Source organism: Natator depressus, chromosome 9 (genome assembly GCF_965152275.1).
Source record: "Natator depressus isolate rNatDep1 chromosome 9, rNatDep2.hap1, whole genome shotgun sequence".
Taxonomy (NCBI): Eukaryota; Metazoa; Chordata; order Testudines; family Cheloniidae; genus Natator; species Natator depressus.
The window spans coordinates 57,759,183-57,782,146 of NC_134242.1; the positions used below are offsets into that span (position 1 = coordinate 57,759,183).

The 22,964-nt window shown below is 53.1% G+C and overlaps 1 protein-coding gene across 2 annotated transcripts; it reads left to right on the plus strand.

Annotated features, from left to right (window-relative positions):
• Positions 1-143: 143 nt before the first annotated feature.
• Positions 144-17,454, plus strand: CCNB3 (cyclin B3). 2 transcript variants are annotated; one of them, XM_074963050.1, is made up of 12 exons: positions 144-282; positions 4,632-4,751; positions 5,336-5,419; positions 7,194-7,312; positions 8,692-8,785; positions 9,462-9,560; positions 10,845-10,937; positions 11,709-11,846; positions 13,740-13,895; positions 14,978-15,151; positions 16,122-16,252; positions 17,206-17,454. In XM_074963050.1, exons 2-12 carry the CDS (start codon positions 4,662-4,664, stop codon positions 17,273-17,275), a joined length of 1,248 nt encoding a protein of 415 aa, XP_074819151.1. In that variant the 5' UTR covers positions 144-282; positions 4,632-4,661; the 3' UTR covers positions 17,276-17,454. The 2 variants fall into 2 exon arrangements, with proteins under 2 accessions (XP_074819151.1, XP_074819152.1); XM_074963051.1 differs by having other exon boundaries at positions 15,002-15,151; positions 17,206-17,451.
• Positions 17,455-22,964: the final 5,510 nt, after the last annotated feature.

Here is a 22,964-nt window from a genome sequence, read left to right on the forward strand (position 1 = left end):
AAAATGGCGGGTAAGGGAGATCACGCCCCCCGTGTATTTTGGCCCGCCCGCCGGCCGAGAAGCCATTTCTCCCATTGGCTGAGGGAGCCGATTTTTAAAACGCTGTGCACCGCCCTTAGCAACCGCATTCAACCTGGCTCACTGATTGGCTTCCGACTGGCCAATCGCAAGCTGCCTCCTGCCAGGGCCGCAGTTTTCAAATCTACGTTGTGCAGCAGCAGCCACAGCTCTTGGGCGGAGGCCGGATCGGGCCGGGATCGGGGCCGGGCGCTGAGAGGCCAGGTGAGTTCCGGGACTGGCGGGTCACCTTACCCCCCCGCTGGCCTGCACTTTCCGGGCCCCGGCTCGCTCTGCCCAGCCCCGCACTGCCCGGGGTGCCAGCGTCCCTGACCCGCATCAGTGCAGCCCGCGTTGCGCCTTCCCTCCGGCATGTGGCCCGGGCAGACTTGCCCTTGTCCTTCCTGCGGCCTGCGCTTCCTCTCGGCTTGCTGCTGCCGCCCCTTCCCTGAGCGTCGCCTGCGAAATCGCTGTGGGGTTGGCAGGGAGCTTCGGCAGCTGCTGATTGCTCCCTCCCAGGGCCTGCAGTCCGCCGTGGGCTGACACCGAGCCGTGCTGGGGGGAAAGAGCAATTTATAAGGGTTCAGGGTTGATTACATAATGGGTGTGTGTGTTCCAGATTCCTTTACTCTGAGCCAAAGTTCAGTGACTCCGGGAGAAGGTGCAAATTCAGATCTCTTGTGGCTGGGGGCAGCTGGATGGTGATGAGATTTGTACTGGCCTCCTTTCCCTTGCTGGGTGCTACACTAACCCTGGCTGGCACTCCTCTGATTGGATGGTTTTATTCATAATATGTCTCCAAACAGCAGCTCAGTAATTTCTGTCTATGTGGATTAGCTAACTCAGTTGTGTCTTTTGAATCTGTTGGGTGGATATTGCAAACCAAGCCAGTTGTGATGTGTAGCCATTGTTCCTGTTTTACTACAGACCTTTTGGGAAATCCAGGTTTCTGAGCCAGGTTGGAAGGTCCTGGAAAACCTAATCCCAGTTGCTAAAATGATAGCATGTTTTCCACCAAGTACCCTATTATTAAAGGTTTCAGAGTAGCAGCCGTGTTAGTCTGTATTTGCAAAAAGAAAATGAGTACTTGTGCTCAAATAAATTTGTTAGTCTCTAAGGTGCCACAAGTACTCCTATTATTAAAGCACCTGAGATGTGTCCCTGGCTTGATGTGCTATGGCTCTTGGCTATAATTAACCTTGTTGACCTAGAGCACACATTCCAGGGCTGTCTTTGGGAAGGGGGTGGGAATGAAATGTGCTAGTGGAATGACTGCTTGATGGCACTGTAGGAAAGTGTTCTCTCCGTTTGCCCCCCTTCCATCAATTTAACCAGAGGACAAAAGTCCATACTTACCTTCCCACACAACTCCCATGACCTCAGTACAGTCACATAAAGCATGGATTTGGTTCCAAGCATCCTTAGTTTAAAGGGGAGGAGGGTAATGTTGACAGTCCCAAAATGTCACTGCATGGACTTCTGCCCTTAGGTGGCTCAGACCGGCTACTTAATGCAAAAACAAACATGCAAACAGCTACAGACCTGGACCCGGACTGTGGAGCCTTTCACATCTAGGTTGCTAGTTCACATCCAGCCTGGCAGGCAGGTGCTCAGCTGTTGTGGGGATGGGCTCATTACAACTGTTTGAGATCTAGCTACAGTGTCAAAATTGTTCTTGTCTAGTGCCTGGGTGGGGGGAGCGTGTCTCTGTCCAGCTCCTAGTGAGGTGGGGGGCCCACTCACAATCCATATCCGCTGACACTAATGAGGCCTATTCTATGTCAAGGTTGAAGTGCATTGGCTGGGGCATTGTGAGTGGGTAGCTTGCCATGCTGGTGCCCATCTGTACCTGTTCTGTGAGTAAATAGAGGCCAATCAGTCTCCAGGGCTGATAATCCAGCTCCAAAGCCATACAGACAGTTGCTTTGCCCTCCTGTCTCCCCCTATCTTAAGGCAGTGAGGCCTAGTGGATAGAGCACCCAGGAGACATGGGTTCTAGTCCCAGCTCTGCCATGGGATTGCTGGGTGACCTCAGGCAAGTCAGTTCACAGCCCTGTGCCTCAGTTTCTCCATCTGTAAAATGGTGGTCATGATGCTCCCCTCCTGGCTGTGTGATTTATGACTGAAAATTAAGAGCTGGATGTTGGCCAGTATATAGATGCTGGGAAAGGCTTTGTAACATGCACTCTGAAAATGGCTGCTGAGCAGGAAGGGGGACCCACATATCAGGATTCATTTGTGAAGGGGTGATGTCACAGTGGCCACTGGAGTCAATGGAAACTGTTACAGCCTAGTGCTCTCTGTAGTGACAGGGTGCGGTCTGGGCTGTACATGGGAGAACAGCAGAGCTGGTGGGAGCTTGTCTGGAAAGTCACTCTAGGTTGGGTTGTCGTCATGGCTTAGGTCTCCAGAACAAAAGGCTTTTCAGCTCCTGTGGGCGTGAGCTATCCCTACCCTGATCTGTTGGTTTGTGTTCCCTGGAGCTACACCAGGTGTTGGGATTGGCGCTGCCAAAGGCACTGAACACGCTAGGCCCTTAACATGCTGGGGTGATTTTGTCTGGCTCCCTAGCATGAGCAGATCTCCTCTGCATCAGACTGACTGGAAGACAGGTAAAGATGGGCTGCTCTAGCTTCCCCGAGTGCAAGCCAATGGGGTCTCTGTTTCCTAGAGGAGGGGGTGCAAACTGCAGAGAGGAACTAGCCAGATACACCAGCTGATAGGAGCAGCTGTAGAAGCAGCCAAGGCAGGGACCTTCAGACATCCAGAGACCTTTCTGGAGTTCTCATTGGACTACTGCTCCAACCCTCTTCCTCAGTCTCTTCATCTTCGCTTCTCTCCACACTACCACTCTAACCATCTTCTCCCCTGCACCCTCCTCACCTTCCCTTTTCTTTCCATTTAATCATGGGACTAACATGCTATTTGTTGCCATTACATGGTTCACTCAGCTGGTGTTCTATCCCTTCCCCCCTGTATAGATTACAAGCTCTTTGGAGCGTGGACCTTCTGCTGTTCTGTTTATATGGCACCTAGCACAATGGAGTCCTGATCTTGGATGCTCTTTAGGCACATTAATAATATCTGCTTTCTCCCAGCCCTACCTCGCATGTCACTACTTCGGTGCAACCACGCTTCCAGCTGGGCCCTAACTGCCAGCCCTCTGGCAGAGTGATGGGAGGGAGGAAGAAGCAGAGCGGGATAGACTGAATTAAATCTGAATTGTAACTAAATATCCTATTTTGGGGGCCAGGGAGCAAAGGTCCTACAGTGGGTCTTAGATCTGGATCTTCCGCTGGACAGCTTGCTGTCACCAGGTTGGCACTGGCCTGCTGGTGTCCCATTCATCATGTCCCTCAACAGCCAGACAACCCTGAGGGAGAAGTGGCTGGTTCTCTGCAGTGCTGCAGGTTAGGGTCTGCAGGGGTACATGAGTGTGTCCAGGGATTTTTTTTGGCATGCTCCCCTCCTCTGTTACCTCCCTAATGCCTGCATCATCTTCAGCACCTCCAATGCTCCGGATGGATAGACTTGCCTGCAAACTGCTGCTGAAAGCCCCAATCTTCCCCACCCACCACCCCCAACAACCAAACCCACCTGCCAGCATCCTTCCTGCCTTCCTGTTGCCTCAGCCCTCCTGCTACCCCATGGGCCCATGGACAAAGGCCCCAGCCTCCTTCCCGGCCTTCGGAATGCTTCCAGTTGTTATTTCCATGAGACCCCAGTGGCATTCAAAGAGTTAAATAGGGAGTATGCTCACTCTGGCTTGCATGCTCCTAAGCCCTAGCAGTGGTTCTTTCCCGCCTCACATGAGAAGGCCCCCAGACTAGCTCTGCTTCTGTGCCACTCGCCTTCCTCAAAGCAGCTTCGCACCAGTGCAGGGGCCCAGGGGAAATGCTGCCATGGAGCCATGGCAGGGCAACCGTTACTCTAACAGGATCCTGCAGAAGCTGTTTCATCCCGTTGCCTTTTCCCCATGACAATAGGGTGGTTCTTGTTGCATTGCTCCCCAATCAGAAGGTAATGGAATGGGGGTGGCCACGACCCAGGGTCCTTTGGACTGAAAGCTGTGGAGAGAGGTGGCGTTAGCCTGGAGAAGCAACGGTGGCTCCAGTAGCACCTGAAAAACCAGACCGTGAGGGGTGAGGCTGGGGGGTGGGGAGGCACTGCTTCCCAGCTTAGCCTTCCCAGGGAGTCGCTGAGAGCTGTGGGAGGTGGTGGATTCTGTTTGATCCCAAAGGGCTACTCTCTGCCTGTGAGGAGTTTACATGTATTAAAGGTAGTGTCTGAGCTGCTGCTAAAGTCCTTGAGGCAGAGGTTTGCAGTCACTGCTCTGTGGTCTGGATGATAACAGATGGGAGTATGGATAGAAAATAAACCCATGTCTCCTAGCGCTGCTCACTGGGTGCCCTTGGGCTAATCCTTTCCCCTCCCCATGCCTCAGTTTCCCCATCTGTGAGGTGCGGGTGAAGGCTGTTTGCCTGCCTCATGAGGGAGGCTGAGGTCTTGAGTCTGTAAAGTGCATTGAGATCATTAGTCAGCATTTTGGGGGCATCTCTCGCCTCTGTGTGCAGGTGTGCTTGGGCGGAGGCTGACGGGAGAAGATGCCAGTGCCACGCAACTCCAAGACCACGGGCAGTAAACAGCTCCGGCCTGGCAAAGCAGGAGCAGTGGAAAATGCCAGACCTGAGAAGGTGAGTCTGTGGGGCTAGTAATTTCCTCCTGCCCCGCTGGGAGCTGGGGATGTGGATACATATGGATCGCTCGCTTCGGGGGTTGCAATGGGGCCTTTGCTGGTAAAGGTGCGGGCTCGTCCCTGGAGTTTGGAGACCACAGGGAAAAGGTGGCTTCTCCCTCTTCTAAGATTTGGGCCAAGATTGGTCCCAGCACTTCAGTCGTGTTAATGCTTTAAAGCTCCGGGCTGGCCCCTACAGAGCTTCAGTCTGGCCTGTTGCCCTTTGGGCAATTCACGCAGCCTCAAACCCTGTCTGTAAGCTGGGGTCTAGCCTGCCCTCACTTTCCCCCTCAATTGGGTTTGGTGAGGCTGATACATCAGATTCAGCTACTGTGGCATTGTGGGGCAGACCTATCACAGCTGGAGCTGTGAGAATACGTGACGCTTCCACACCCACCTCGACTGGTGGTATCTGAAAGTTGGTATCTTCGGTGCCATGTCCCTTGCTCTGGACATGGCTGCCAAGGGAAGGGTGGCAGAGGAGCCCACGCTTGGTGAGGTTGGGTCCAGCCTGCCATCTCAATGATCTGCTCCTTGCTCTAGGAGGAGAGCTGTCAAGCAAAGAGGTCCCCGTCCTCACCCCAGGGGGCACCCAAGAAGAGGTCTGCCTTCGGAGACCTCACTAACGTAAGGACACAGCACTGCTGCAGGGACTGGGGAGGAAGCTTGTGGGGGAGCTGGATGGGCAGGGTTCCTCTCTGAGCTGAATGTTTCATTTCTACCTTGTGTCCCCCTGTCCTGTTGTCTGGTCTTGTATGGTGCTGACTCGTGCATGGGCAGGGGTGTGGGGGACTAGGGGTCCTGATGCCTGGCCCACTGCTCTGATATAAAGACCATGCTCCCATATATTAGTCCTTACACTCTGATCAGGGAACAAACTCTTCTTCCGCATCCCAGCCCTGTGCTCTAACCACTAGACCATGCTGATGTTAACCTTAAAATATTTTCCCTGCTAAGACTGGCGGGCTCAACATCCAGTGAAACTTCACAACTATCAATAGCCTGCAGGCAAACCAGGCAGCAAACCTGTTTGCTTCGGAGGGACTAGCTCCTTTCATTGGCTTCCCTGTATTGGACGTGCTCCTACACCTCCCCAGGGGTCCCTCTAGACAGTGCATGTTGCAGTGTACTGCTTAAGGAGCATTGTGACCGAACTTCCTGCCACAGAGGGAGCTGGTCACCCCTCAAACAGAGTGCAAAGCTTGGATTTCCATCCCTGCTGGAAGCCATCTGGGTTACAAGCTGGATTTTTCAGCTTGGAAAAGAGACAACTGAGGGGGGATGTGATAGAGGTCGATGAAATCATGACTGGTGTGGAGAAAGTGAATAAGAAAGTGTTATTTACCCCTTCATGTAACACAAGAGCCAGGGCTCACCCAATGAAATTAATATGCAACAAACAAAAGGAAGTATTTCTTCCCACGATGCACAGTCAACCTGTGGTACTCCTTGTCAGGGGATGTTGTGAAGGCCAAAAAAGAATTAAATAAGTTCACAGAATATAGGTCCATCAATGGCTATTAGCCAAGATGGTCAGGGATGCAACCCCATGTTCTGGGTGGCCCTAAGCCTCTGCCAAAATCTGGGACTGGACAACAGGAGGTGGATCACTTGATACATTGCCCTGTTCTGTTCACGCCCTCTGAAGCACCTGGCACTTGCCACTATCAGCTAGATGGGCCATTGGTCTGACCTAGGATGGCCATTCCTATGTTCTTGTGCCATGATTGTATGGGAGATTTTATTAAAAGTTTCCAATATTTCCACTTTCCGTTGCTGCTGAAAGTTCCCAGTGGTTAACATGTTGTATCTCTGTGGTGACTTGTGCTGATCTGCAGAGAGAGTTCAGGCTCTAGACACTAAAACTCACATTTGATCCCCACAGGCCTCTTTAGAGTCAGGGCATTGGATAACAAGGTGCTCATCTGTGCTCGTCCAATCCCAGGGGGCCTCAGCAAGTAAAGCTGCCAAGGACTTTAGCTTCAGCATCCCAGACCTTGAGCTCCTCAAGATGGGAGCTCTCCTTCTGTAGTACTTGGAGTCATGGGAGCAGAGCTCCAGTCATTGCAAGACCCAAACCTGGTTGACCAGGAGTCTGGGAAATCAGGGCTCCACAGCACTGTAAAAACCCCATTTTGCTTAACCCCAGTTCCTGGTGCTCCTGCCTAGCCAGAGTACGCTGAGCTCTCCTGGCACAGTGCCTTCCTGAATCCCCCCTCAGTGTTTGTCTGATTGTCAGATGTTCCCCCAACGCTGTTTGTTGCTAAGTGAAGCTTTACAGAGCTCCTGGCACCCACTGCCATGGGCAGGCTTGTCTGAGTGGTGCAATGCTGGGGAGCCTGGCCAGGCTGCCCCTCTGTGTGTCATGCTGTGTTCCCAGCATTGCCCTCTCACCTGCCAGGCTCACAAGAACCAGGCTGGCCTGAGGAAGAAGGATGCCACGAAGGCAGGTCCCAGGAAGGCACAGAAAGGCACAGCTGCTCTGGGGGTCTTGAAGAACAATGAGATCAACTTGAAAAAGTGAGTAACACTCTGTGGGTCAGCCCTGATGCAGCCCCAGCGTCGCCCACCCCTTGCAGCTGAGCTGGGGTCCTTGCTCTGATGGATGCGCATTTACCCTGTTATCGGAGCCGCTGTCCCTCTGGCTAGCACCATTACTGGCTCGCACAGTGCTGTCACTTTCCAGGCTGCAGCCCAAGGGGACCCTCTGGCAGAGGGTCAGTCTCCAAAAGCTTAATGTCTCTCTGTGCCAATGCTTCTTGGCTCTCAGGGTCTCTTGGTGGAGCTGGGGCCTCTGATGGCAGGACCTTTGCCAGCTGGGAGGGTGGGGTGTCCTCGGAGAGGCTTTCGCCATTGGGAATGTGCTCAGCCCACCTGTTGGCAGACTCTGCGGCCATGGTGAGCTCCCCTCCAGAGGGGAACTAGGAGGATAGCTGAGAAAATGGAGTGGGAGAAGCTGCAGGCCAGGCCAGGCCAGGCCCCCAGTGTAAAATGGGGTAGAGGAACATCCCTCCATCCTGGCTGGCTGATGCACAGGGGAGAAGGGAAATCCTAAGGGATGTGGCTGCAGCTAAAGGCAAATAGGAAGCTGGGATGTGGAAGGAAGGGGTGTTGCTATGTGGAAAATAGTCTAATGCCATTATATATCGATGGGGCGTGCTGCCCACGGATGCTGGGCAGTTATTATCACCCTGTCTGAAAGGAGATGGCAGACGCATGTGTGTGTGTCTCCTTGATGAGAAGATTCAGGGTCCTGGAAAAACTCGTAGGAAGAGAGATGGGGATTGTGTGCCTTGGAGAGGAGACTAATACTAGGGGATGTGAGGCGGATGTAGAAAGGGAGTGGTACAGAGGGGACAGATGGGAGATCCTTGTCATCCTAACACAAGGACAAGGGGACTTCAATGGGACTGAAAGCCATTCCATTTAAAACTGCTAAAGGAAAATGCCTTTTACATACAATGCACAGTTGGCCTGTGGAACTCTGTCACAAGATCTCATGTAGGCCAAAAGCGTAGTGGAATTCAGGGAAAGTCTGGGTGTTGATGTGGATAACGGGAACCTTCATGGTGGTGATAGTCAAGATAAAATATTGACAGGGCTGTAAAGCCTCCTGCTTCAGGGTATCAGCCAGTCATGGACAGGGAAGACATTTCCCTCATGGGCAGGTGTCTTTGTTCACTTGGGGGGTTTCTTGCCCTGCCTCTGAAGCAGCTATTACAGGGTGCTATTGGAGAGAGGATCCTGGGCTCCCGGACCCTGGTCTGATGTGATCTGGTGATTCCTGGGGCACCAACACCCCCCAACCTCTTTCTGAGATCTAGAGCCAGAGACTCCCCAGGCTGCCCCTGAGCCTGGCCTTTTGCAGTGTCTGACCCGCTCTTGGCTGCTTCTGTTAGGGCAACGAGGAAAACGCCCCCAGATGAGGCATCTGCTGAGCCCAAACTGGTTCCCAAGAATGACCCGGTGCTGGAGGAGCCAGCGCCCGTGCAGGTCAGTGGAATTGGGTGCCCACTGCCAACCTAGTGGCCCCTGGGAGGGCGATAGGCCTGAGCAGCACATGGGGCTCAGCTGGTATTCTGGCATTGCATTCCTCACAGGAGGCAAGTGTCCATGCCTCACCCTGTCCCTAGAGGGCGCTCGTTCACCTCTTCCTGGGGATACCGGAACACTGCCTGCAGTTGCTGCCTCAACTGCTCACCCTGTAGGGGGACTGAGCCTCTGGCCCTGTCCATCTGCGTGCGTGAAGCCAAGCCACACCTTGCCCCCTCCCCAGCTGCTGGGCTACACAGATGGGATCTGGGGGCTAATTTCCCCTGAACGCTGTGGGGGACAGGTCTGCTCCTTGCAGGCCACATAGGCAACCTGCTCCAGAAAAGTCCCGCCAGGTGAGCTGGGAGAGCAGCACGAGAGGTGTTGCAGAGCAGGATGAAGCGCAGTGACAGGGCTTGCAGCGCCGGCTGTGTTCCAGGCCGCGGTTTCCACATCGCTGTGGACGCTCCTCTGCTAGCTGAGAGAGGTGCGTTGGCAAAGCAGCCTGGGGCCGGCAGCCCAGCGCCTGACCAGCCATCGCTCTCACTGCCTCCTTGTCACAAGCGCACGGGACTCCTCTCTCGAGGTACCTCTGGGACCCCAGAGCTATCCCCCAACCCTCTCTCCTTCCCCGCAGGCGCCTGCCATTGAGGACATTGACAAGGAGCAGCTGGGCGACGCTTACGCCAGCGCCGAGTACGCCAAGGAGATCTTCAATTACATGAAGGAGAGAGAGGTGTGTGGTGCTTGGGGAGGGCACAGGGATCTCAGCTTTGACCTTCTCTCCTTCTTCCTCTGCTGGACTGGCCCAGCCTCTCGGAGCTCGCTGCCTCGACGCCCTGGGGATGCCAGGCTGGATCCAGGGGGCATCAGGCACAGGAAGGAGCTAGAATGCCAGGCTGAGGCCTCTAGAGTCTGAAAGGGTGAGGGATAGCTCAGTGGTTTGAGCATTGGCCTGCTAAACCCAGGGTTGTGAGTTCAATCCTTGAGGGGGCCATTTAGGGATCTGGGCCAAAAATTGGGGATTGGTCCTCCTTTGAGCAGGGGCTTGGACTAGATGACCTCCTGAGGTCCCTTCCAACCCTGATATTCTGTGATTCTATGAAGTCCCGTTGTCTCCAGAGAAGAGAGTGCAGCCCCCTCCAGTGCATTTGTCTTCCACATTTCATGGCATTGCAAATGGGGGGCTGGTGCATTGGGAGGGCAGGCGGGTTGCACCTTAGCACTTGAAGCATAAAGCTTGATTTCCAGAAGCCCTTGACTCATGTCCTGGCTGGCTTGGCTCAGGCTTTCGCTCTTTCCAAGCAGGCAAACTAGCTCCAGGCAGCCTGTTGCATACAGCTCTCTGTTCCCCCTGCCCGCTCCGCGCAGCCTCCCTGGAGCCCAGGGCTCTCCTGGCAGGAGGCTGGCTAGTCCTGGGCAGGCTGACGGCCACTCTGTCCATGGCAGTGAATCTCCTTGAGAAACCCTGGGCAGGCCCTGGTGGCCATTTCCCCTCTGGCCGTGCTGCTCGCTGGCCCAGCGGGGGAAGCAGGCTGGGCTCCTAGCTCACCTTTGCACGGTAAAGCCCAGTTACTGCTGCTCTCCTTGCAGCATTGTCTGTGCGGATGGCACCTTCTGGCAGGAACTGTTCCCCCAGCCACTAATCCCTGCTGGGGGCCATGGGTGCCCCTTCCCTTGATGTAGCAGGGCTGGCTGGCCCCAGGAGGGATGAGTAGCGTGGGGTAGGATCAGCTGGGCTCTGGCATCCAGCCCATCACGAGAGCTGGAGCCATTGCAGAGACACAACCTGGCTTGGGCGGGGGGTAGGACCCTCCTATGTCAACAGTGGTGCTGAGGGTCTGTCCCAGGGAGGCCCTGCCATGACAGCGGCAGCTCCTGGCTATGGTGCCATGGAGAGGGCTTAGCAGCCTGCCTGCAGGATGGCAGGGCCATGGACTCAGCCTCTCCAGGCCCCTGCCCGCATGCTACAGTGGGTGGGCTTCATTCACTAACAGCCTCTCTGCGGCTCCCTTGGCAGGAGAAGTTCTTGCTCCCAAACTACATGGAGAAGCAGTACGACATCAGCAGGGACATGAGAGCCATTCTGGTGGACTGGATGGTGGAGGTCCAGGTGCGCACCTGCGTTCCTTTGGGGGGAGGGAGAGTACGAGCTGCCAGGAGAGCGCCAGCGTGTGCACAGTGTCTGTAACACAAACCCCAGCCAGCTGGAGGTGGGGCAGACCAGCCCTCCCTCCCCTGTGGGCTTGAGCAGGAGCCACGTGGAGGAGAGAAATCCCACAAACATTCCCCCCCCCCCCCATGTGGCTCGGCTGCACGCAGCTGTGAACCTAGCTTGTGGCAGGGGTGAAAGGGCTGTGAGTGGAGAAGGGATTGCAGAAAGGGGGCTGCAGGCCAGGGGGAGGAAGCCGCTTACTGTGTTTCCACGCCGTCCTTGCGGGGGGGGCGGTAACCTCGTGGAGACGCTGGCCCTGACTCTCCTCTGGACGTACGTCAGGAGCCAGCCCTGGAGTCTGGAGAGAGGAGGAACAGCCTGGCGAGTCAGACAAGTGGAGCACCAGGGACCCTTCCCTGTGCCAAACGACACTGATCTGTGCCTGAGCACTTGGGGTGGGCAGCCTGGGGCAAAGCAGCAGACGCGACCTTCGCCCCCGGGCTGGGAATGGGAAGCATTTTCCCCTGGCTGCTAAAACAAGTCCCAGCCTGCATGAGGGCAAGTCTCAGGAGCAGAGCAGTGAGGGGTGCTGTTGCCCCTTGCCCTGAGTCTGCTGCATGGGGCACTTGCCTGCGGAGGGCAGCTGGGGAACGTAGCAAACCCTGAGTGCCTGCTCCCAGTGTGGGTCACACTGGCTGGCATGTGCCATTCCATCTGTGTCTCCCCCAGGAGAACTTTGAGCTGAACCATGAGACGCTGTACCTGGCGGTGAAGCTGGTGGATCACTACCTGGTGGAGGTGGTGAGCATGAGGGACAAGCTGCAGCTCATCGGTTCCACGGCCATCCTCATCGCTTCCAAGTTTGAGGTGACCCAGCTCTGGCCTGGGCAGAGAACTGCGGGGTGTTGGGGGCATCCTGGCTTGTCGGCAGAGGGTAACACATCCCTATGGCCTGCCCCTTGGAACACACTGTGTGGCTGGGTAAACTTGGCTCCAGATCCCTTCCAAACATGGCTAATGGGCCCTTCATGCCAGGCTCAGAGAGGGACACACATGGAGCATGCCGTGCAGTCACATCATAGCCCCCACTCAGCTCATGTGGCTAAGGCCATGGTACAGCGATTGGCTGTTGCTGCTCGAAAGGCCCCAGTGCCAGAAGAGCCGTGAGGGGGTGGGCAGGCTGGGATCAAGGGAGTGGTGGGCTGGAATTCACCCCTTGGATCCTAGTTAGCCCTTGGACAGATCCTACTGGTTAGCATCTCACCTTTAACACAAATCCCTGGGAGCGTGTGCTGGTGTGAATAGGGCTGTACCAGCAAAGGGGGGGAAGATCAGGCAGTTGGGACATTCCAAATGCTAAAGCTGCCCCATGAACTTGGACCTTGGTGCACATCCTATGGACCGAGTGTGCTGCGATAGCTGCCACTGAGCAACTAGCCTGAACAAGGGAGGAAGGGCTGCATGGATCGCTCCATAGCATGGCGGCGGTAATGTTACGCCTGACTTGAGAGCGTTGGAGCCATGACGCAGGATTAACTTGAGTTTTTGTGTTTAATTTCCTCGCCGAAGAAGGAAACAGGAAGTGGGGGGGAGTCCCAGGGAGAGAATGCTGCCACTGGTGACAGGGCTGATATGCTTTTTGATCCCACAAGTGCTGGTTAAAGCATTCCAATGCACTGTGCTTGGGAATGGAGCCCAGCTGTTCCAGGCACTGGCAGTTTGTTGGGACACCATCCACACCCTATTCTGTAGCCAAAAATCAAACCAAGCCGGAGAGATGTGTCTCCCCCCCCCCCCCCCGACTTTCCCATCACCACCACCTTGGCATTATGGTGAAAATCCCCAGCCTGAAAGGTGAAAGTTTGGGCAAGTTACCCAGGTGGGGAGACTGGGGTAGGGCTGGTCAAAAATTTCCCAATCAATCAAATGCCCCAAATTGATATTTCAATCCAGATATACTGCTGCAGTGCCTTGTGGGAATTGTTGGTGGGTTGTCTCCTGCTGGATTTTCCGCTATGGTCTAGCTCCCTGGTTGGACTACATCTCCCATGATGCACTGCCTCCCCTTTCTAAGAGGGGAAACTTTGGGGCATCCTGCAAGATGTCGAGCCCACCCTATAGAGGAGAACCAGGAGCATGAGGCACCTGAGCTCTAACTCCCATGAGGCACTGCAACGGCATTTCCCCAATAAAATCTTTCGATTTTGAATTTTTGCTGAAAATAAGTTTCCCATGGAAAACTTGGATGAAAGTGAAGTGCTCTGCATCGGCCTGCCCCGTCTTCAATGTGCATCACTGCTTGGTGCCATCTGCAACGATCATTTGGCCCATCACTGAAATGCAGCCACCTCTGGAACAGTGGCGGCTGTTCAACAGCAGCAATACAGGGCAGTTCTGGAGAGGTGTTATCCCATTTGTGACTGCAGGGCTGTCCCTGGGGGGCAGCATGGCCTCATCCAGGTTGAACTCCAGCCAGGACACCAGGGTTCACATCTCATAGAAGGTGCCAGTGTGTTTTTAAAGAGCCAGAAGGGAAATCTTCCAAAAAGTGGATAAAGGGATTGGGAGCCAAGTCCACTGAAAGTGAATGGGATTCGTGCTCCAAGTTCACCTAGCTGCTTCTGAAAATCTCACCCCAAGGGGGTCAGGGTTTTAGTTTAGCCCTTGCCAGGCAGCTCAGCACAGCGCCCCCTAGGGACTGGGGCAGCACGGGCCTGGGTGTAGGTGGGGCTGAGCGTTTCTGTGGCTGTTCCCCTTTAGGAGCGCTGCCCCCCATGTGTGGACGACTTCCTCTACATCTGTGACGACGCCTACAAGAGGGAGGAGCTGATTGCCATGGAGATGAGTATCCTCCGCACGCTGAAGTTCGACATCAACATTCCCATCCCGTATCGCTTCCTGCGGAGGTTTGCCAAGGTGGGGCCTCATTTCTGCCCCTAGCGGGGGATGTGGGTGGTCACAGCTAGAGGCTGGCAGGCGACCTCGATGACACCCTCCGCCACCAGCCAGCTGGCACAATCACATTGCGCTGCTGGTGGGGAAATGAGCACAATGTAGGCATAAAGTGCTCTCGTTCATGCTGTCTGCATCGTCCCTACGAGGGGGTGGCGCCCTGGGGACGGCAAAGGCTGCTCCTTTGCCGGAAGGAAAATGCTAGCTTGTCCGAGGGGCTGTAACCAGCAAACAAGCTCTCTCCCTTCTCCCCATCCCCCAGATCCTATCGCTCCTGCCAAAACCTGCCGTCCCTTTCCGCACCACAGTGGCCTGGAGGAAAGTCCCGGCTCAGGGCACTGAGGGGAGCAGAATGAGATGTTCTGTGCCATGCCAGGAGCAGCAATGTCTCTTTCTCCGCCATCCGCTTGCTCTTTGGTCCATGCAGGCCTGGCCATCTCAGTCATGTGGAAGCGCTGGCTGGCTCCTCTGCCCCTGCCTAGTGGTGCCCCCTGCTCTGCCCGACACACCCACAGCAGGAAGCTCTCTTCCGTCCAGGGAGGGGAATCAAGTGCTGGCTTGGCTGTGAGCTCCAGAAGGGACAGGAGTATTTGGCACTCAGGGTGGGAGACGAGCAGGCGTCCAGGCCTGGATGCTGGAGGCTCCTCCATGGAGAGGTCTGGGGGTCTGGATCTGGCTTGTCCCGGCAGGAGGAGCGAGATAGTTGGTCCAGTCCCAGCTGCTTGGCTTGAGTGACCTGGACAGGCAGCCAGGCTGGCTCACTCAGTGACTCTCCCCTTGGGCCATGGGGTGCCTGTGTTCCAGGGTGCTCTGGACCCATCCCCCTTCCTCACCCCCATGCTGAGCACCGACAGGGCCCTTACTGCAGTGAGCTGGCAGCTATCTGCTGGGTGGGACCACCTGCCTCTCCCATGCAGCCAGCGTTGAGCAGGGCTCTCCAGTGCAGACAGTGTGCTCCCCCATGACCATGCCCGCCCTGGCTCTGGGGGCACCTAGGGGAGGCATCTCCCCTTCACTAAGTGCTAAGCAGGGAGGTCTCACCGCAGCTCCTTCCCCTCCCATGGTCCCAGTGCGCTCACGCCAGCATGGAGACACTGACCCTGGCCCGCTTCATCTGTGAGATGACCTTGCCGGAGTACGACTACGTCCAGGAGAGCGCTTCCAAGCTGGCTGCGAGCTGCCTGCTCCTGGCGCTCAAGATGAAGAGCCTTGGCGGATGGGTGAGTGCCCTGCTCTCCTGGCCCTTCCCCATACCAGGCTGTCCAGATTAGCTCCACTGGCCCCAAGGGGCAGGAGGCTGCCCGGAATGGCTTCCCCTTTGGCTGCTGTTGCTGGCTCTCCAGCCAGACGACACTGCTAGTTTCCCCCAGGGACAAGTCGCCAGTCTCTGTTCCTACGGGTGGGCACTGTCCTGGAGCCACTGGGAAAGTGGCTGCAGGAGGGTTGGTCCCAGATCCTGCAGTCTGTGCAGGGAACCCCCAGCCTTGAGCTACTGATGCCCTTTCAATCCTGGATGGGCAGGGAAGCCCCACCCCTTCCGCTTCTCCTTTGGTCCTGCCTCTAATAGCTAGCTACACGTGAGCCTGTGGGGCCCAAGTTCCTAACCCTGTTGAGTCCCACGCCTGCTCTCCAGCTCCCACCTTCCAGAGGGTGCAGGGCCTGGGGTAGGGGCAGCTGTACTGGGCAGCCCCTGGTACCTTCAAGGGCAGTTAGAGAAGGGGGTAGCTCACCGCACTCTCCAAGCCGGGCCCTCAGCAGCCTCAGGAGTGGGGTTTGCGCTACCTTCTCATCCTCTATAGCTGGCCCCACAGGCAAGGGGAGAAGGATGTGACATTCTTGTCCAATGCTTCCTGCCTGGCAGCTGACTCTGGTGCTTGGCTGCTCCCCCTTTTGGCCACAGTGTCCCTGTTTGCAGATGGCCACCTGCACAGAGGCCATTGCTTTGGCTCCGGGTGGGGACCTGACTGGGCCTGTGTCTGCTCCTTTCTCTCCACGATGACAAGCCAAACTCAGCTGTTATCTAAATTAGGCCAGTGATCCATGTCCTGTCTGCACTGGAGTCCGGCCAAGCAGCCATTATAGGGTCAGGGCATCCCAGGGGTCAGATCTATTCCTGTGTTCTGGAAGAAGCAGTGTGGGGTGTGTGTGCAATGGCGCTGGACCGGGCTCTGAGTCTCTAACACGTTGCAGAGCCCCACGCTGGAGTATTACAGCGGATACAGCTCTCATGAGCTCCATCCGCTGGTGAAGAGGCTGAACTTCCTGCTGACCTACCAGCACGATGACAAGTTAAAGGCAGTGCGCACGAAGTACTCCCACCGGTGAGTGGACTCTCCTTGTAGCGGTGTGTCTGATGGGCTGGGGGCCGGGAGAGTTCTTCCACTGGCCAGCAGGGGGCGCTGCACTGGGCAGCCTGGGGTGGGAGCTGTGAAGCTGTTGCCCAATCTCAATGCCCTGCTGCTTTGGCCCCAGTGCAGTGTCAGCTTCCAAGGGACCATTGTAATCACCTTGTCTGAGCTCTGGCCTGCGCTCTGCAGAAGAACGTTGATCTGCAGCACGGCAAGGGTTGGCTGCCCCCAGTTGCTCTGAACTTTGTCTCTTTAGAGCTAGGTGTGGCTTCTGACACCCTGGGCCTGCTGCATCGAGGGCGGGGGGGAGCAATAGAGCCACCTGGGCTGTTTGGCTGCAGGCTGGCAGAGGCTGGCCCAGCAGGAGCTCTCTGTACTACAGCTAAGGGCTGACCTGCATTCCACAATCTGTCAGTGCTCTAAGGGGTTCTCCCTGGGCTGTGGCTGCTGCAGGGGCAGAGCCAGCAAAACTGCCCTTTACGCTGGAGCCATGGGCCACCCTGGCCTGGAATGTATGCCGCAGGCCTCCGCTGGGGGAGGGGCGGGAGTAGCACCTGAAAGGGAGAGGACCTGCAAAGAGAAATTTGCCCTTTGCTCTGTGTAAAAGGGGCCTGGAAGGCTTGTACACTAGGAGCTCAGGTCCCATGTGCCCAGAAGGACTCCATGGTGGCTGGAGACATGCCAACAGGGACAGGGCATGGGGGTGGGGTTGCTAGACTGAGCACCTCATGCCGATTTAACACCAATGCCTAATGAACTCGTTGGAGAAAGGAATCCTTTGCTAATGACCACAGGCATTTGGCTGGGGCCCAGTGCCCCAGCAGACTTCCCTCAGGCTGGCTGGAGCTCCCGCCCCCCGTACCCTGTCCTATGCTGTGTGCCTCCGCCGGGTGTGCCCCACTAACAGGCCTGTGTCACCTTTTCAGAGTCTTCTTTGAAGTGGCCAAGAGTGCTCCCATGGACATGCTGAAGTTGGAGGTGGCTCTGAAGAGCTAGCCCAGGAGATGGGGGGAGCAGCCCTCCTGGGGGCTGGCAGCCCTGCCCCTGGCTAGGAGGGGTGCACGGCCCGTGTGTAAATATCCTGTACATAGAGATTCGCTCCCTTGGCCCAGATGGGTCTGTACATAGATTTTTTTTTTTTAATGTTAAAGGGGGGGAAAAAATGTAGGAAGTGTTGTTGGGGGACTAAACACATGGAAAATAAGTCAATAAAATATTGTGTATCTGTCCTGCCTGGCAGAGTCTGTTTAGTATTCCCAGCCCAGCAGTGGCGTGAGGTCAGGGCCCCTTGCTGTATAGATACCTAGCAAGACACTCCCTGCCCCCAAGGAACTTGCAGAGGAAATACAGGCCAAAGGCTGGGAGGGTGATGTGTGGCCCATGGTCACACAGCTGGGTGGCGTGCTGTGGGAGGGTTAGCGGGGTTGTTTCTTTGAGGTTTGCTGGGGTAGCACCTGGCCTCCTGTCTATTGTGCAAGACAAGGGACTTACAGCCACAGAGGGGTTCTTCCTGACCCTGCTTCCTGCATCTGAAGCGCCGATAGATGGCTTCTTTCTGGCTGGGTCTCGTATCCCAGCCCCTGGTTCCGAGCTATCTGGATGTACCTGTGACTGCCGCATGGCATCAGTGGGTGCTAGGTGGTAGCACTTTGCAAGCTGCGTGCTGAATGGAGACCCTGCAAACTAGGAGATAGTCTTAAAATGACTCTTCCTCCTTGTGCCAGTATCAGTGAGTCCAACGGATGCGGAGATACTCCTGAAAACCCTGGGAGATTCCGCAGGCACCTGAATTTAGCCTCCAGAATCATTATTGATGAAGAAGCCAGCTTGATGCTCAGATCACAGGGGAAGTAAGGAAAAAAAACCCATGGCATTAAATCATTGTGGAGTTACTGTGGCACATGAGAAATGGGGCCATTTGATTTTAGGCAAAAGCACACCTAAGCCCTACTGGGTTGGACAAATGGTCCATCTAGCCCAGTATCCTGTTTTCCAACAGTGGCCAATGCCAGGTGCTTCAAAGGGAATGAACAGGGCAATTCTCGAGCGATCCATCCCGTCATCCAGTCCCAGCTTCTAGCAGTCAGAGGCTTAGGGACACCAGAGCATGGGGTTGTATCCATGACCATCTTGGCTAATAGCCATTGATGGACGTATCCTCCATGAACTTATCTAGTTCTTTTTTTTAACTCACTTATACTTCTGGCCTTCAAAACATCCCCTGGCGGCGAGTTCCACAGGTTGACGTGTGTTCTGTGAAGAAGTACTTCCTTTTGTTTGTTTTTAAACCTGGTGCCTATTAATTTCATCAGGTGACCCCTAGCGCTTCCTTATTCACCGTCTCCAAACCAGTCATGATTTTATAGACCTCTCTCATATCCCCCCACTATTCATCTCTTTTCCAAGATGAACAGTCCCAGTCTTTTTGATCTCTCCTCATATGGAAGTTGTTCCATACCCTGATCCTTTTTGTTGCCCCTCTCTGCACTTTCCCAATTCTAAAATATCTTGGGTTTTTTTGAAGTGGGGTGACCAGAAAGTATGCAAGGTGCGAGCATTCCACCCTTCTCTGTGTTTCTTGACACCCTCAAAGAATTCTAATAGGGGCATGAGTTTCCTTTACAAAAGCTGGGTTGACTCTTCCCCACCATATTGTATTAATCCATGTGCCTCATAATTCCGCTCTTTACTATAGTTTCAGCCAATTTGCCTCGTCCTGAAGTTAGACTTACCAGCCTGTACTTGCCAGGATCACCTGTGGGCCCTTTTCTAAAATATGGCATCATATTAGCTATCCTCGTCATGTGTTACAGAGGCTGATTTAGGTGATAGGTTGCAAACCACAGTTAGTAGTTCTGTAGTTTCACATTTGAGTGCCTGCAGAACTCTTGGGTGAATACCAGTTGGTCCTGGTGACTTCTTATTTCTAAATTTATCTATTTGTTCCAAAACCTCCTATAATGACACTTCAATCGGGGACAATTCCTCAGATTTGTCACCTAAAATGAATGTCCCGGGGTGGGAATCACCCTCACATCCTCTGCCTGTCCTTTAGAGCACTATGAGCAGTGCTGACTGCTGGGGTATTCAATGTTTTTGTCAAGATCCAAATTTCTTGGTCAAGATCTAGCCAGAGTCCAGACTCCAGAGAAGAAAATAATAAAAGATTTTGGAGTCCATTCAAAAACATGTAGAGTCATAGACTTTAAGATCAGAAGGCACCATTATGATCGTCTAGTCTGACCTCCTGCACAACGCAGGCCACAGAATCTCACCCACCCACTCCTGTAATAAACCCCTAACCTGTCTGAGCTATTGAAGTCCTCAAATCATGGTTTAAAGACTTTAAGGTGCAGAGAATCCTCCAGCAAGTGACCTGTGCCCCATGCTGCAGAGGAAGGTGAAAAACCCCCAGGGCCTCTGCCAATCTGCCCTGGAGGAAAATTCATTCCCGTCCCCAAATATGGTGATCAGCTAAACCCTGAGCATGTGGGCAAGACTCACTAGCCAGACACCCAGGAAAAAATTCTCTGTAAATATCTCAGATCCCACCCCATCTAACCTCCCATCACAAGCCATTGGGCATATTTACTGCTAATACTCAAAGATCAATTAATTGCCAAAATTAGGCTATCCCATCTCATCATACCCCTCCATAAACTTATCAAGCTTAGTCTTGAAGCCAGATATGTCTTTTATCCCCACTGCTCCCCTTAGAAGGCTGTTCCAGAACTTCGCTCCTTTGATGGTTCGAAACCTTTGTCTAATTTCAAGTCTAAACTTCCTGATGGCCAGTTTATATCCATTTGTTCTTGTGTCCACGTTGGTACTGAGCTTAAATAATTCCTCTCCCTCTCTGGTATTTATCCCTCTGATATATTTATAGAGAGCAATCATATCTTCCCCTCAGCCTTCTTTTCGTTAGGCTAAACAAGCCAGGCTCTTTGAGTCTCCTTTCATAAGACAGGTTTTCCATTCCTCAGATCATCCTAGTAGCCCTTCTCTGTACCTGTTCCAGTTTGAATTCATCCTTCTTAAACATGGGAGACCAGAACTGCACACAGTATTCCAGATGAGGTCTCACCAGGGCCTTGTATAATGGTACTAACACCTCCTTATCTCTACTGGAAATACCTCGCCTGATGCATCCCAAGACCGCATTAGCTTTTTTCACGGCCATATCAAATTGCCGGCTCATAGTCATCCTGTGATCAACCAATACTCCGAGGTCCTTCTCCTCTGTTACTTCCAAGTGATGAGTCCCCAGTTTATAACAAAAATTCTTGTTGTTAATCCCTAAATGCATGACCTTGCACTTTTCACTATTAAATTTCATCCTATTACTATTACTCCAGTTTACAAGGTCATCCAGATCTTCCTGTATGATATCCCGGTCCTTATCTGTATTGGCAATACCTCCCAGCTTTGCCTCATCTGCAAACTTTATTAGCACACTCCCACTTTTTGTGCCAAGGGCAGTAATAAAAAGATTGATCCCAAAACCGATCCCTGAGGAACTCCATTAGTAACCTCCCTCCAGCCTGACAGTTCACCTTTCAGTATGACCCGTTGTTGTCTCCCCTTTAACCAGTTCCTTATTCACCTTTCAATTTTCATATCCACCCCATCTTTTCCAATTTAACTAATCCCCCATGTGGAACCGTATCAAATGCCTTACTGAAATCGAGGTAAATTAGATCCACTGCCTTTCCTTTGTCTAAAAAATCTGTTACTTTCTCAAAGAAGGAGATCAGGTTGGTTTGGCACGATCTACCTTTTGTAAAACCATATTGTATTTTGTCCCAATTACCATTGATCTCAATGTCCTTAACTACTTTCTCCTTCAAAATTTTTTCCAAGACCTCGCATACCACAGATGTCAAACTAATAGGCCTGTGGTTACCTGGATCACGTTTTTTTCCCCTTTCTTAAAAATAGGAACTATGTTAGCAATTCTCCAGTCATAGGGTACAGCCCCTGAGTTTACAGATTCATTAAAAATTCTTGCTAATGGGCTTGCAATTTCATGTGCCAGTTCCTTTAATATTCTTGGATGAAGACTTGAGCCCCCTGATTTAGTCCCATTAAGCTGTTCGAGTTTGGCTTCTACTTCGAATGTGGTAATATCCACCTCCATATCCTCATTCCCATTTGTCATCCTGCCATTTATCATTAAAGACTGAGGCAAAGTATTTGTTTAGATATTGGGCCATGCCTAGATTATCCTTAACCTCCACTCCACCCTCAGTGTTTAGTGGTCCCACTTCTTCTTTCTTTGTTTTCTTTTATTTATATGGCTATAGAACCTTTTACTATTGGTTTTAATTCCCTTTGCAAGGTCCAACTCTACATGGCTTTTGGCCTTTCTCACTTTATTCCTGCATGTTCTGACCTCAATAAGGTAGCTTTCCTTGCTGGTCCCTCCCATCTTCCACTGCTTGTAGGCTTTCTGCTTTTTCTTAATCACCACTCTGAGATGCTTGGTCTACAACTCCTGCCTATGAGTTTTTTCCCCTTTCTTGGGATGCAGGCTTCCGATAGTTTCTCCAGCTTTGACTTGAAGTAATTCCAGGCCTCCTCTGCCTTTAGATCCACAAGTTCTTCAGTCCAATCCACTTCCTTAACTAATTTCCTTAATTTTTTAAAGTCAGCCCTTTTGAAATTTAAAAACCCAACTCACAGATCTATTTTTGTTTATCCTTCCATTTGTTTTGAACTGAATTAGCTCATGATCGCTCGAACCAAGGTTGTCCCCTACAACCATTTCTTCTATGAGGTCTTCACTGCTCACCAAAACCAAATCTAAAATGGCATCCCCTTTTGTTGGTTCAGCAACTACTTGGTGAAAGAATCCATCAGCTATCGCATCCAGGAAAATCTGAGCCCTATTATTATTACTAGCACTTGTCCTCTAGTCTATATCTGGGAAGTTAAAGTCTCCCATGATCACACAATTCCCATTAGTATTTACTTCATTAAAAACATTAAAGAGGGCTCTATCCATACCCAAATCAGATCCCGGTGGTCTACAGCACACCCCAAGCACTATCCCAGGGGAGGCTCTAGTAGCTTTCATCCCCAATGTGATTTTTGCCCAGACAGACTCTGTCTTATCCATTCCATCGCCTCTTATTTCTTTACAGTCTACCTCATCATTGATATGCAATGCTACTCTGCCACCTTTGCCTTTATTTCTGTCTTTCCTAAACAGCACATACCCTTCCATACCTGTACTCCAGTCATGACTACTATTCCACCATGTGTCTGTTATCCCTATAATATCTGGTTTCACTTCCTGCACTAGTAGCTCTAGTTCCTCCATTTTGTTACCGAGGCTCCTCGCACTGGGGTACAAACATCTTAATTTTTGCTGTTTGGCTTCGCTCACATTCTTTACTCGATTTACACACAGACATTCTATCGCCAGTATGACCTATTAGACTGGTATCCACACTGCCCTTCCTCCTTATGTCCATTCTCCTACCCACGGCTGTATCCTTTCTTACTTTGTTTTCTTCCCTCTCAGTGCTAAAATCCAGCATGGAGATTACCTGGACATCTCCCGCAGATTCCTAGTTTAAAGCTCTCAATCAGTTGTGCCAGCCTCCATCCTAGAAGTCTATTTCCCTCCCTACTCAGGTGAAGTCCATCCTGAGAGAACAGTCCTCTGTCCATGAATGCCTCC